The 15,727-nt window shown below is 40.3% G+C and overlaps 1 protein-coding gene and 1 pseudogene across 4 annotated transcripts in view; both read right to left on the bottom strand.

Moving 5' to 3' along the window:
• Positions 1-13,941, bottom strand: part of CERS5 (ceramide synthase 5) — a 28,712-nt gene extending 14,771 nt beyond the window's left edge. For all 4 annotated transcript variants that reach the window (XM_063075322.1, XM_063075319.1, XM_063075321.1 and 1 more), the window contains exon 1: positions 13,554-13,941. In XM_063075322.1, coding sequence (XP_062931392.1) covers positions 13,554-13,750 — 197 coding nt within the window. In that variant the 5' untranslated portion in view covers positions 13,751-13,941. The remainder of the gene's footprint in view (positions 1-13,553) is intronic.
• LOC134360710 (L-lactate dehydrogenase B chain-like) lies at positions 2,309-3,296 on the bottom strand (annotated as a pseudogene).
• Positions 13,942-15,727: the final 1,786 nt, after the last annotated feature.

Raw genomic sequence — 15,727 nt, 5'->3', positions numbered from 1 at the left:
TCTAGTGACCCAACCTGATGGTGATATATCTGTCCTGCTTTGTAGAGATCACGTTAAGCCTGCCCTTTTCCTGCTCTCCAGGTACATGACAGTGCTGACTTAAGCCTGGGTTAATTAAGATGAAATCACCTACGGCTTTGCTTTTTTTTGGCAGCTGGCCAGTACAGGGATCTGAACCCTCTGCTTTGCTTTTTCAAAGCTATACTAACAATTCTACCTTTGTGATTCATTGCAGCATCACTGATGGATATGAACTATACTCAAATAAACTGAAAGTCTAGATCAAGCTTCTCAACTGGTGTATGACGGCGAGTAACACAAATGGGCTATACCTATGCTGAGATATTGATCTCCTAGCTCTCAGGGTGCTCCATGGGGCCTGGGGTAGCCAGAAACCCTTAATCTGTAGCCTCTAGCTTCACATACCCCACTGTACAATGCAAATATTTTCTGTGTGTGCAGCAATATGATCAGGTTGAGAAGCACTGGCTTAGATCAATTTCTGGAAAAGTATGAAGTGCCAAAGCAGACATATAAAAAGAACAATAGATATCAAAGAAACTGAAACGGGGAACAAGATGAAGAAAGGAAAAACACAATTAAAAAAGAACAGTCTTGGGCTGGCTCTAAATCAGCAGTTCCTCTGGCAAAAAATGGTCTTACTAACCAAGAGTTGGAACCAACCTAAATGTCCATCATCAGATGACTGGATAAGGAAGATATGGTATATATACACGATGGAATATTACTCAGCTATAAAAAAGAATGAAATATTGCCATTCACAGCAACATGGATGAACTTAGAGAAAATCATATTAAGTGAAATAAACAAGGCACAGAAAGAGAAATTCTATATGCTCTCACTCGTAAGTGGGAGCTAAAATAATAAACATAAATAAAGATACAACATTCACAATAATACACTGAAATTTCAAAAGGACAACTGAGGTTACTAGAAGTGGGAAGGGACAGAGGAGGGAAGAATGGGTAAAGGGCCACAAATAGTGATGACAGTATATATTATTGAATATAATTTTATTCTGATGTGAGCATCACATATTGCACATGAGTATGGATGTTTAACTCTGTACCCCACAGACATGTACAATCAACTTTGTTACAATAAAAAAAAAAAAAAAAACCCAGTCTTACGCAAACTTATGGTGTATCATTATGGTGAAGAGTACTGAATATTTAGTAACTAAATTATCAGAACCTGAATGCTTCCCATCACACACACACGCACGCGCGCACACACGCGCGCGCGCACACACACACGAATAAGAATATAAGCGGTACCTAAACTTGTGGAGGTGGATGTGATTGCATAAGAGAGGAATATAAACCAAAAAGAGAACTGAGGTCAGAACCCTGGAAACACTAGCATAAAAAGTGAATTTAGGGGACAGGAAGGCCAGAGGTGGGGTTGTATCCAATAAGGCAGAAACCAAGTAAGACAAGGATTTCAGTATCCACTAGATTTGGCAATTTGGAGATCTGTTGTAACCTCCACCAAAGAAATTCCAGTAAAATGGAGATTCAAAGACAGCAGTGAGTTATAGCAGTGAAAGAGGAAGAGGAGGAAAGAAGTGGAAATAGCCAAGACCCTCAAGAATTTTGGCTAAGAGAAGAGAATGACCTCAACTTCCTGCATCAGAACCACTCAATCTAATTACATCTAAAACTAGTATCACTATGCTTTAGACCCATTCTCTTCCTGATAATAATTTCATTCTATTTATCCCTCCTTTTTTCTTACTCTCAGCTTCACTCTTGACTTATTTCTTCTCATCAGACCCTAAATGTGCTCAAGTTTTTCCCATTTTAAAAGAGCTCTCTCTGTCCCTAGCACCCTCTGGCTTTTTCCCACCTCACAACTAGAGTTTGTGAAAAAGTTCCCTCTTCATGACTTATCTTTCAACTCCCACTCATTCAACTCTCCTTCCTGTCTCATCTGGCTGCTGTCCCTACACTACACGGAAGCTATTCTTGCCAGTGTCGTCAATGATTGTGAAATCAAATGGATGTTTTTCAGTCCTTTATCTTACTTGACTTCTCAGCAGCGTTTTACATTATTGACCATGCCTTTCCTCTTTTTTTTTCCCTCCACATTACAATAGTTAATTTTACCTGTTTAAGGGTTTATTTTGCAAGCATTAAGCCAAGCACAGGCTTTAATTCTGTGAGCCCAAATTCACATATTAAGGAAGGTAAAAGCAAACTGTGATCTATGTACATGGATGAAAACTAAAGGCTCACGGTTAATCACATTGTAATTTTAAATTTTTACCAGCCTAGAATTCAGTAGTTACAGGTCTTTTAGGTCCTTCTGGATGTCCTACAGGGTATCTACACTTTTCTTGAGCTGAGCAACCTCATCATCCTTCTGCCTCTGATTGATAACACTGGTTAATCCCTGAGCACTGAGGACACATGGAAGGCTCGGGAAGACTTCATTCTCAATGCCATACATCCCCTTCACCATTGTTGACACTGGATGAATCCTGGATAGATTTTTCAACATGGATTCAATGAGATCAGCCACAATTAATCCAACGGTCCCGTTGGTGTATCCTTTTGATGACTTCATAGACACTTTCTACTACCATCTTATGTACTTCTTCCAATTCTCACTATCATTGTCTGTTCCCACTTCTGGATTCAGTTCCTGGAGAGAAACACCTGCCACGTTCACTGCACTCCACATACCCATACTTGAGTAGCCATGTTCTCCCAAAATCCATCGATAGCAGCTGCTGGAATGGATGCAGCCAAGTTTTTCAGCCGTAAGATAGAGAAACCTAGCAGAATCCAGATTACAGCCACTTCCAATCACTCAGTGCTTGGGTAATCCGCTTAATTTCCAAGTAACATATGTAAAGATGTCCACTGGGTTGGAAACCACAATTATGACGTAATCAGGACTGTACATGACAATCTGAGGAATAATGAATTTGAAGACATTAACATTTCTCTGAACCAGCTTGAGATGATTCTCCCCATCTTGCTGATGGACTCCCGCAGTTACCACCACAATCTTAGATCTGGCAGTTACAGAGTAATCTTTATCTGCCATAATTTTAGATGTCTGAAGAAATAAGTTCCTATGTTGCAGATCCATCATTTCTCCTTTGAGCTTATCTTCCAAAACATCCACAAGTTTATCAGCCAGAGACATTCCCAGAATGCTGATAGCACATGCCATACCAACTTGTCCAACACCCGCTACAGTGATCTTATTCGTTTGGGACCTCTTCTGCAACTGCTGCAATGAGTTTTTCCTTAAGAGTTGCCATTGTGCACAGGAGAGGGCTTTGAAGAGCGCTGTGTAACAATCCTGAGAAGGAGATAATGTCTGTTGTGTGCTTATCCTTGGGCCCAGGATCTGCCACCTTTCCTCTTGAAATGCTCTCTTCTCTTCCTTACTGCCAATCTCTTCCTAATTTTCTCTCCCTTCCTCTCTAGCAGTAGAACTAGACTGCCTGGTATGCACTGCTAGTTGAGTCCCCTTAGTCAAGTTACTTTTTCTGTGCTTCGGTTTCCTCATCTGTAAAATGAGGTTAACAATATTATCTACCTACCTCATAAAGCTATTAAGGGATCAACGTTTAGCACTTAGAACAGTGCCTAGGGCTAAGTAAACACTTATTAAATGCCAACTATTGATATTATCAATATGGCTGTCAACCCTCTATCTCCTTTTGGGTTTACTTTTCATCTGCCTTTTCCTAAAACATGTTTCTTCAGGGTTATCTATAAACGTTTTTTTTTTAATTCTACACATACACCTTGGGTGATCTCACTTAATTATAATGGACAGTCTCAAAGTATGGTCTGCATACTCATAGGGGGTCTATAAACTCAAAACCATTTTCATAACAATATTAAGACATTATTTGCCTTTTTCACCGTGTTGATATATGCAATGATGGTGCAAAGCAACGGTAGTAAAACTTTTTTTTGGTAGCTGGCTGGTAAGGCGATCCTTACCCTTGACCTTGATGTGATAACACTGGCTCCAAGCAACTGAACTAACTGGCCAGCCCCAACGATAGGTAAAACTTAACAGTACCTTAGCCCAAATCAAGGCAGTGGCTCCAAACTGTACTAGTAGTTACTGTACTGAGCAGCTATGTTCTCTCAGTTTTAAAAAAAATGATAGTTTTACTAAAAAATGTCCTTAATGAAGCAGTATAAATTATTAATTTTATTAAATCTCAATCCTTGAGTACATTTCTGTGATAAAATGGAAGAATACCTTTAAAGCACTTATGTCACATACTAAAGTATATGGTTGTGTTAAGGAAAAGCATTTGTGCAACTGTTTGAGTTGTGAGCTAAACCAAGTCCCTTTTTCACAGAACATCATTTTTACCTGAAAGAATGACAGACAGACTAACGTTATTCAGATCTGGGTATTTAGCAAATGTTTTCTCAAAATTAAATGAAGTGAGCCTGTCACTTCAAGAAAAGCATTGTTGCCAATAATGAAATTCAAGCTTTCAAGTGAAAATCAGAACTTTAGAAAACTAATATCCACCTTTGAGCTTAACAACTTCCCAATACTTCAAGACTTTTCTAATGAGATTGGTTACAATAAGATGAACTAATATGATTTTTAAGTACTGTGCAATTAAATGGACTGACATGTGGGAGATCTGTAGAACTCAGTGAACCAATATTTTCCAAATGACTGATATGTGATATCCTTTCAAAATGTAATATAGACTAATGGATTTTGACATAAGAGAATGAAAAGCTCATTGATATGGTTTCAAATCCCATACTGCAACCAACTTTTAAGAAACTACTACTTGTGTTTTGGTGTAGTATCAAAGAAAAATATCAAATTATCTGAAAGGACTCTTAAAATACTTCTCCCTTTTAAATGACATATCTGTGTGAGGCTGGCTTTTCTTTATATACTTCAATAAAAACAACATATCACAAGAGATTGAATGCAGAAGCCAGCAGGGAGAATCTATCTGTCTTCTATTGAGCAAGACATTAAAGAGATTTGTAAAAATGTAAAATCAATGCTGTTCTTCTCACTAAATATTTTTTCTTTTGGAAAATACTTTTCAAAAATATTTTATTTATGTTAACATGTAAAAGATTTTTTAAAAAACAAATACATTTCTTAAACTTCCCAGTTTTAATTTAAAATATGGTAAAATTGATAGCTATATATAAGCCACATAAACAAAAGCTCCGTCAGGTCCTCAATAATTTTTAAGAGTGAAAAATAACACAGAGAACAAAAAGTCTAAGAATTATTAAATTATACAAACACCATTTCTGTGCTTGTGACTCCCAAACAGACATTACTTTCTATATTCCCTCTATATACATATCCACGTCAGAATATTCTCCTGAGTAAATTCTTAGAAGGATTGGATTTGCTGTGTACAAGGTACTGGACTTTTCAAGACACCTATACCACCAAACCCAACATTTCTTACAAGGTTTGTGCTCAAGTAATCTTTGAAGTTTCCTTTGAGGACCATTAAAAAAAAACTGGCAAATTTGCTCTGGATACAAAGCAGAAACAGACTATGAAGAAAATGACCTCTCTGACATATACTATCCTAAACCATGACAAGACACACACTGTGCAATTATATCGGACCATCCTTTATTCCTTCCCTCTGTTGCAGCAAAGTTATCTTCACCTAGACCTATGACCTGGCCTTAAAGAATTAAGATGTCTAATAAATACCTTGTGCAATCTGAACCTACTAGGTGCTGTGATGAGAATGAAGGATCAGCAGCCTGCTTATATCTTACCCCACTGTAAGGGTAATAAGTCCTGAGATAACAGAAATTACTTCAAGTATACAAATATATTAAAATGCTTCAGACAGACAAATTAAGACTAACTTGTAGTTTTACTGTATGTAGCTAGTGCTTATTTTACTTTCATTAAAGCAGTTCTCAAAGTGTGGTTGGAGAACAGTTAGGAGTTCCTAAAACTCTTCTAGCAGATTTATGAAGTCTTCCTGTTTCTAACTATGTATAATATATACATAGCCACATTCTAAGTGTGTGTGTGTGCATATGAAATATGGTCCTATTATATATACAGGACAGATTTTTTCATGTTCTTCAACTAAAACCACAAAAGAGAACAAACTAAATGCAGAAACATATGAGAATCTAGCTGTCTTCTATTAAGCCAGATAATAAAGAGACTTGCAAAAGCATAAAACTATGCCATTCTTGTCATGAAACTTTTTTTTAAAATAAAGTTACTTTCCATTAAAATATTATTTATGTTAACATGTTAGGTTTATCAATATTATTTTTAAATGACTAAAATACATATTTTTTAATTTTTTCTCTTAATTTCTAGTACAGTAAATATTAATAGATATAACCCACATAAATAAAAGCTCTTTGGGGTCTTCAACAATTTTTAAAAGTATAAAGGAGTACTGACACCAAAAGGATTTGAGAAGCCACTGCTATTGAACATAGGCATTTCAGGAGCCAAGAAGGGAATTACCATACTGAGTAACAATATCTCACACAGAAGTAGGTTTTGGAGTTATTTATTCAATAAACATTTATTGAATAGTTAATATGTACAAAGCACTGGCATTAGTTAGATACACACAGTTTTGTGAGAGAGACAAGCTGAGAAAGAGAACTCAATCTGAAGGTCATCCCCAAAGAGCAGGGCAGTTTAGAATCTACTGTACAACAATTCCATTCAAGACCTCTGAAACTGTTTCTCTCTTCAAATTCCAGCTGTGACCCAACAAACATTTCTGACATCATTCACTTTACTTAACTCCTTGATTTCACCACAAACATACTACGGGGAATCTTAGTAGATAAAGAAATACGGAAATTGCCCAGAAAAAAATTATCTATAATTTAGACTATCTAGATAGAAGCAAAATATCTACTATAATAGATGTTTTTCTCAATGAATGTATGTATGTAGATTATATTGTTTTGTAAACCCAATCATTCTAATGTACTAGGAGAGTTCTATTGAAAGGAACACTAATGTGCATTTATGCCAAAGTGGTAGGATAAACCCATTCATTCCTTTCATTAAACATATTTATGGGCCGACCTCGTGGCACACTCGGGAGAGTGCAGCGCTGGGAGCACAGCGGCGCTCCTGCCGCGGGTTCGGATCCTATATAGGGATGGCCAGTGCGCTCACTGGCTGAGCGAGGTGTGGGCGACACCAAGCCAAGGGTTGCGATCCCCTTACCGGTCACAAAAAAGACTAAAAAAAAAAAAAAAAAAAAATATTTATCTTTTTAAAATGGACAAATGATTATACAACTTAATGGATTTGCTTAAAGTAGAAACACACATATCACACATGCAAATCAGTGAAAACCATTGATTTTCTTACTCTCTCTCTGAGGGTAGAAACCATGATTTATTCGCCATTTCATCCTTGGCACATATGTGACATCTGACATAAACTACAGTCTCAGTAAATAACTGTTGAATAACATGAATGAATGGGTAAAAACTTAACTCTCAACTAAAAGGTAGAGTGTTTCAAGGAAACACTGTAAAGATAAAATTAAAACTCAGCCTTGTCTGGGCCGAGCCCGTGGCGCACTCGGGAGAGTGCAGCACTGGGAGCGCAGTGACGCTCCCGCCGCGGGTTCGGATCCTATATAGGAATGACCGGTGCACTCACTGGCTGAGTGCCGGTCACGAAAAAACGACACACACACACACACAAAAAAACAAAACTCAGCCTTGTCCTCCTGGGTTATCAGATAACCTACCAGAGCTCCGTATTTATCAAGTATAGGAGAAGGTCACTCATATCTGGGAAATCAGTAGAAATTCAAGTTAACCAATTTCAGTTTATAACTGAAGATTTCCCCAAGAAGAATTAAACCCAACCACAAAATCTGATTTAGTTTGAGACCCTCTGTGCTTAAACCAAAACTTTTTACAAATGCTGACACTACCTAAAAGCTAAAGACTACAAGAAATATCCTTTTAAGAAATCCTGTATTTTACAAAAGAGATATATAATAGAGCATGATTATTCTTATTGCCTTAACAGGGCTGTGCAGCTACCCATGTACATTTAACTACCTGACAAACTTGTTTGTTTATAGATCATTAACTACTGAGAAGATATATGCAGAAAAGCAAAAATATAGAGCAACACTTGGCTAGAAGCCATAGTCAATTGAAGACTATTCAAAATAGAATATAACCAATTGTTTAAATCATTCAGGAAATGATTCACATTTTAAAATCCCATTTTTACTACAATTTTTTTTTTTTAAAGACCTGTTGTTTAAAGCAAGGTGCAATGTACTTGTATCATCTTTTGGTCCTGAAAACAGAATCAAATATGAATTTTCATTAAAATTCTCTTCTCTGGGGCCGACCCCGTGGCGCACTTGGGAGAGTGCGGCGCTGGGAGCGCAGCGGTGCTCCCGCCTGCGGGTTCGGGTTCGGATCCTGTATAGGGATGGCCGGTGCACTCACTGGCTGAGCGCAGTGCGGCCGGTCACAAAAAGACAAAAAAAAAAAAAAAAAATTCTCTTCTCTGTTTTTATGAATTTGTCTTAAGTACTGTCCAATAGAAATATAATGTGAGCTACATACGTAATTTAAATTTCTAATAGCCATATTTAAAAAAGTAAAAATGAAACAGATGAAAGTAATTTTGATAATATAAAATACTACCATGTCAACATGTAATCAATGTAAAAATTAGGATAGTTTCATTTTTTTTTTCTCCTATAAGTCTTTGAAATCCGGTGTGTATTTTACACTTATAACACAACACAACTCAGTTCTTTTTTTCGGGGGGGGGGGGCATTGGCCAGTATAGGGATCAAACCCTGGACCTTGGTGTTATCAGCACCATGCTCTAACCAACTGGGCTAACCAGCCAGCCCTCATCTCAGTTCTGACTAGTCACAGGTGAAATCCCTAAGAGCCACATGTAGCTAGTGGCTACTATACTGTACAGCACAGCTCTAAATAATTCACAGAGAACTATTCTTCGTATCTAGGAAAACTGGTTTCAGATTTTTATTTTTTAGTTAGAAGTGGTCATGGTTAACTCCTTTTGCAGTAAAATCTCAATTAATTAACTTCCCTAAAGATAAAAAAGGACTGGATTCCAGTACGAAGAAGCCAACCAAGTACTAGATTCTTTAGAAGGCAGCTTTAATGTGCCTAAAAATATCTCTGGAAAAGAAATTAAAATGATGTATCTCCCCCTTTCCACTCTATAAGGAAAGTAAAGATTTCACTTGTTGCCTCCCCTTCATTAATGTCTTCTTTATCCATCTAGGAGAACCTAGCTTTTTGATTCAGAAAGTAGCTACAACAAAAATATCTGACATGTTTCTTCTCAGCAACTAATATATTGTTTCCAGGCATAAGTCAGGAACCTGACCTCAGGAATGACAGTATTCAGAACTGTCTGCAGAGTATCAACATTCACTGTGCAGAAAGGGCTTGGGAAAGAAGTTATCCCAGACAGAAGAGGGACACAAAAGGCTTCTGACCATCCGGAACTTATTAAGAGGTGAGTTCTTAGATAAGGGCACGGCCACGTGGCCATCTTTACCAATCTCAATTCTGCTGGATCTGCAAACCTCATTTAACATTTAATTCTGTGATTTACAATTCAATAATGCCCAACAGAATACCTTTAGGGATGCAGTGGAATGAGTTGTCTGTCTCTCTTACAACATAGTCAGCAGTTATGGTCTTTCTTCCCAAAGCCTCTCTCCCTCATCTGAGGACCTACTAGTATTGGGCCACAATGCTGTGATGTGACAACAAATATGGGAGGAGGGGAGCAGGCCTGTCAGGAAGAGGAAAAAAAGCTCTTCCTTCACTTAGACAGAGGAAGTGGGGAAAATGGTGAGGGTGAGGGTGAGGGAGAGGCAGCATGCAGCAGAGGTAGCAAGGCTTATGAGAAGATGATGAAACAAGTGGTTCAGAAATGTGCACGGGTACTGGCCAGCTGCCAAAAAAAAGAAAGAAAAAAAAAAACGTGCACAGAAAATGAGTCACTCCTTTTGTTGTCAGTTACATGACAGGCCAACAAGTGAATCTGTTTAGTCTGCAGTGAGGGAGAATGGTTTCTAGAAGGCTCTTTAGACACCCCAGAAAGGTTGCCCTGAAGTAACAAGAAGAGGGGATTGGACTAATGAATGAGCAGCAGTGAGAGCTCTCATCCACCTTCTGTGTAATTAACAAAATAATTTTCTTCTGGCAACAGAAAGTTCCTATTGTATTACCATATTCAATATAAATGAGCCTATATAGATCTGACGTTATCAATATTAAGTCTAAAGTTCCTGCTTGATCCCAAGAAACAAGTGCTCAAGAGAATAGATATTAAGTTTCAAACAATTTTAAGATTCAAGTCAGACCCAACAGATCTAGCTTGGACCATTCTTTCCCTCAGGTTTCAATCAGCATCATGATAATAAAAGAAGCAACAAGTGAGAGAGTTTCTATTTCTCTTTCAGTAGGGTACAGGGGTAACATGAGTATGTGTATGAGAAGGGAGAAAGAAGCTATAGAAAAGCATACAACGTGCAAATATAGTGTGGTGAAATTTAACAATAGAAACAAAGGAATTACAATTTAATCTCTCTTGATCAAGTCAAACTTCTATTTCAGATTGAAGATCTAGATTTCAGGTTACTCTTCTGGGCATCCGAGTAGATGAGAGTGGACCCTTCTCAATCATTCAGTAAGCAGTTACTGACCTGAGGCACTATGCAAGGTGCAGGCCACCACAATGCAACCAGCCAACAGAGGCCCACAAAGGAAAGCCTCTGTTCTTTGGTAGGTAATAACTGCCTCTTTGCAGTTCTTTAGCAAAATAAGTAGATAGCTAGATCAAACACTTATGGTCAGATGATTTTTCAAGTCATCCCCATCATATGAGGCTGTAAGTCTCTAGGGAATGTGTAACTTGAAAGAATTAATTGTAAACTCTATATTTGGTCTTTGGGAAATTCCTGAAACAACGCAAATAGAGACAATTTATCAAAGAATATAGTCTAAGACTCCTTAAACTATGCAGTAAAATATGCAAGTAAAATTTGTTTTTTGAAACAAAAAAAAGTGAAGTTCAAGTACAAACCATTATGTTAAATACCAAAATGGGATGAACATGGATTTGTTCTCCAAATCCTAGAATACTAGGAACAGGATGTTAAATCTTAACGCTTGAAAGGGGGGTTAAGGAATAGGAAAAGATGGCCATATTATACAATGGAAAGAGCACCGGGCTGGGGAAAATGACCTGGATCCTGGTTCTAGCTCCTCCCCCAGGGTAATATGTAATCTCTGAAATGCTGTACGATGTCTCTAAGCTTTAGTTAACTGTAAAAGGCGGTTGGAGTTCTAGCATCAGCCAGCCACCAGGAAAAAAAAAAGTCTATTATTACTACACAAATCGCTTCTAGAAACAGATGCGATTTGAGAAATGAGAAAATGTAGGAAAGATGACTAATTGTCCTGATATTTCTGATATGTCTTTTACTACACTGAGAGTGGCCTCTATTCCCTTTATTTTGAAGATCAGCGCAGTGAGAGAGGAATCATTAATCCAGCAGTCAACTCTATTACAAACTGTAACAGAATTAATAGAAAAATAATGGGTCTTAAGGAGAAACAAAATAAATAGCAAGACTGCTTCTAGGTTTAAACTTTCCTAAGAGCAAACATAAGACAAACAAGGTGCCTGTCCTTACTGGCCAAGAAATTTCATACTAGAATGCTTTTCAGCTCCGTATTCCCATCCACCTATAGTCCCTTGACACTGGAGCACCATAGAAACATTCAAATAGAATTCCCACAGGTAAAGGATCCTTTCCAGCAGTTCCTCCAGGGGATATATGTCTTCAGCTTTAGAATCTGAAGAGATACATAAATTTATGTAAAATGGCTGTTTATAAGCAACAAGCAATTTCCTCTTACCACTAACATGGGGAAATTTCCATATTGATATGGATTTATATGAAAAGCAGATAATCTTTTCTTATGACAATGAACTGTTTTTCTGTCCTGAATTATGTATCTTCCTTTTTAGTCATTACACTGCCTTTCTCTTTTTTTCAGTCCTCATATACAGATACTAAGGAAGAGTACCTGGATCTAGTTTACTACTAAGAGAGACAAGTGGTTTATGCCTCTATCCCAGGAATACTTAATACAATGATTATACTTAAAAAACAACAACAACAACAACAAAAACCTTCAAGCCTAACTTCTTGAGGATCCAGAAAAGACATTTAGGTCTTTGGGTTTCATTTGCTTCAGTTAAAAAGTATATTTATTTTTGCACTCGAACGTCTGACAGACTTTGATGATAGATAATACACAAATACTATGAATAAATGAATGAACGGTTAGCTAAATATAACAAAAGTTTTTGAAAGATTTTTGTATCAGAAATATTAGGCATATCAAAGAAGCAATCCAAAACAGATTTTCAGAGAGTAACAGATTATTTTATCTGTAACGTATTCCATCCTAGAAAGGGCATTCCTACCTTAGAATAATTTATGCCCTGGATAAAAGCAAAATAGACAGAAGACGTCCCAGTGCCACCCTCACTACCTGAGACCTGTGTAGAAAGAAATGTTTCCTGGAGTCTGAACAGACTTGGTCAAAATCACCCACAGCTATAAATCCACATTATAAAATCACCATGTCAAGTCCTCAGTTAATATTTTTATCTTAGACAGAAGATATGATCCCTCATTCAAAGAAAGGTGAAATCACTTTTACCAAGAGCGCATGATTGTACATAGTCTGTTGCAATTCTGCCCAATTCCTGTAGAAACCAGCAATACAGCTGTCTTCTAATAATAATAAGCCCATTAAGATGAGCAGTCCTCCTTCCACCTCAGGCTCCAAGGCCTGTTCTGCAGATAATCTGGCACCTTTCCATACTTTGAAAGCCTCAGGCTCCACCACACCCCATCCCACCCAGATTTCTATTCTCCTACCCACAGACAAAGTCCAAGAATTGACAAACCAAGGTTTAGGGCCTAACTAATCCCGTTTCCCACAACTCTTAGAAACTCAAGTGTCCTCACAAATCTTAGATTCTCATGAACCCACTCCCTTGGCTTGGAACGTCTGGACCTTGAATTGACCCTTTACGTAGTTCCATGGCCCCAATAACTCTAGTTTTCCAGGCCCCTTCCTGTTTCTTGCTTCAGGGTCTGTGTCGGAGCTCACAGTCAACCTGTTTCCTCGTCTGTAGGATCCCTGGAGGGTGGAAGGAGGCCTGTAAGACCCCCAAGCAACCTCCAGGATGTAAAATGGAAGGGGTCCAGGGTTCCCTTCGACCTTCAGTCTTTCCCTTGCGCACGCCCTGTCCCCACCCAGGCTCCACGACCACCTTGGCCACGCTCCGGACATCCCCGCCGCGGCCCAGGAGCCCTCAGCCCATGGGCTTTCCCTCCAGTTCTACTTCCGGCCCTCGGCCTCTCCCACGGCGCAGTTTCCCCGGCCCACGCCCCCGGCCCGCGCCCGGCCCTACACGCCGCTCGCCCGCGGGCTCTCACCGCTCAAAGAGCAGCCTCACAGAGAAGACCCCCGCCGCCAGCGGGAACACCGAGAGGATATGCCGGGCGCGCGGGTAGCCGTAGCCGTCGCCCGGCCCCTCCAGGTCGGCCCAGCTCACGTTCTGCGGCAGCCAGAAGCGCTCGCTCCACAGCCAGCCCCACAGCAGGCCCAGGGCTCCCGCCGCCGCTGTCGCCATCTTACGCCCGCCCGGCGGCCACCGCCGCCACAGCCTCAGCTGCCGCCACAGCCAACGGAACCCGCGGGGAGGCAGCCCCGGGGCGGGGCCCGGTCGGCAGCCACCCCCTTCCGGCCCTTTCTCGTCCCCAGCACGGCTCAACCGCCTCCTCTGCAGGGCCCGGCTTCTTCACCATCCACCTCGCCGTTCCGCCCACCCCCTCGCCACAGCCGCCTGAGCAGCCTCTCGGTGGCCCCGCCCCTTACCGGTACCGAGCCCGTGGCTCGCCCCGCCCCCTACCGGGTCCTGGAGCCCCGCCCCCGCCCCGCCTCCGCGTAGCCCTGGCCCCACCCACCAAGGCCCCCTCATCTCCGGCCCCGCTCTGTCTTTGGCCAGCGGTGTCGGCCACGCTTCTTCTCCCTCACTCGCCCAGCTAGCCACCGCTACACCCCTTATTTCAGGCGTAGCTCCCTTGTTGGGATATTACTCTTTCTCAGCCCCACCGACTCAAATCCGTTCCCGCTCCCAGCCGGGCCATTACCTACGTCTCCACTCCCAGCCTCCAAGCCGTCTCTGCTGGTCCCACCTACTACTCTCCACCACCAGCGTTCTTTCTTCTCCCTGTCTGTTCCTCCCTTCGTGCCCTTCCATGATCTCAACCCCCTTTCACTGCTTTATCCTTTAAAAATTAGTCACATTTCCTCAGAAAATGGACTTTAAAACATACTTATTATTCTCATGGAGAAAAGGAAGTGGAAGAAAAGCAACGTGAAAAGGGAGACACCAAAGGCAAAAAAAGAAAAAAAAAATGATAGCCACCGTTTAATGGGGTTGGCTCTGTGCCAGGTACTGCACAGACCCTTTTACACAAGTTATTTCACTCCTTCACCCTACAAGGTAGATACTGATATCCCTCCTATTTTATGGGTGAGTAAACTGAAGTCCAGAGAGGCTAAACAGCTTGCCCAAGGTTGGTTATATATGTTAAGAAGTGGTGGCTAGAAACTCCTTAGACTCCCGAACTGAGTTCTTTCCCTATAAGCTGCCTTAATTTTAGGTTATCACACTATTATGGATTGAATTGTACACCCCCCAAGTTTATTGTTAACATTAATGTGTTTGGTCCCCACTGTGACAGTGTTCAGAAGGTAGGAAATCCTATTGCGGTGGTTGAAAAGTGGGGCCTTGAAGAGGTGATTAGAATGTAGGACCGTGCTGTGGTGAGTGGGTTAATAATGGTGCTCAGGAGCATGGTTCTGAGGGCTTTAAAAGGAGAGTGCATGAGGAACTATTGTTCTCTGTGCTCTGCCATTTTCTGCCATGTGAGACCCCTGGGTCCCTGTCTCCACCACCAAGACCCTCACTAGATGTGTTACCTGGACATTGGATTTCCCAGCCTCAGAAACTTTACAAATAAAATTTATTAAGCAATAAATTTGATTTTCTTTATAAATCACCAAGTTTCAAGTATTTTGTTATAAGCAACAGAAACAGACTAATAAACACTGAACATTGAACTCTTTTGTGGATCTAAATAAGCAGGGAGGAGAGCCACAGACTAGGCACCTTCAAAAGTGTAAATTGTGGGCCAGCCCGTGGCTCACTAGGGAGAGTATGGTGCTGATAACACCAAGGCCATGGGTTCGGGTCCCGTATAGGTTTGGCTGGTTGGCTCACTGGGTGAGCGTGGTGCTGACAACACTAAGTCAAGGGTTAAGATCCCTTTACCGGTCATCTATTAAAAAAAAAAAAAGTGTAAATTGTCTATCTGTCTGTGAACTGAACCTTGCTGGCTACAAGGCTAATTACCAGAAGCTAACTAGAATGATTTGGGAAAAAAAAGATTAAAAGAGTCAAATCTCTACCTTTCATCCAAAGACAAAAAGTAAAGTAACTTTATAACCAGTAAGGCATGCTTACGCCAGAGCTAAAGGGTTTCAAAGGGAGAAAAAAGAGAGAGTAGCCATTCCAAGGATTAGACAAAAAGGTTTACTTTAG

This window comes from Cynocephalus volans, chromosome 12, assembly GCF_027409185.1.
Source record: "Cynocephalus volans isolate mCynVol1 chromosome 12, mCynVol1.pri, whole genome shotgun sequence".
Classification (NCBI taxonomy): Eukaryota; Metazoa; Chordata; class Mammalia; order Dermoptera; family Cynocephalidae; genus Cynocephalus; species Cynocephalus volans.
This window is presented reverse-complemented; position numbering and strand designations above follow the sequence as displayed.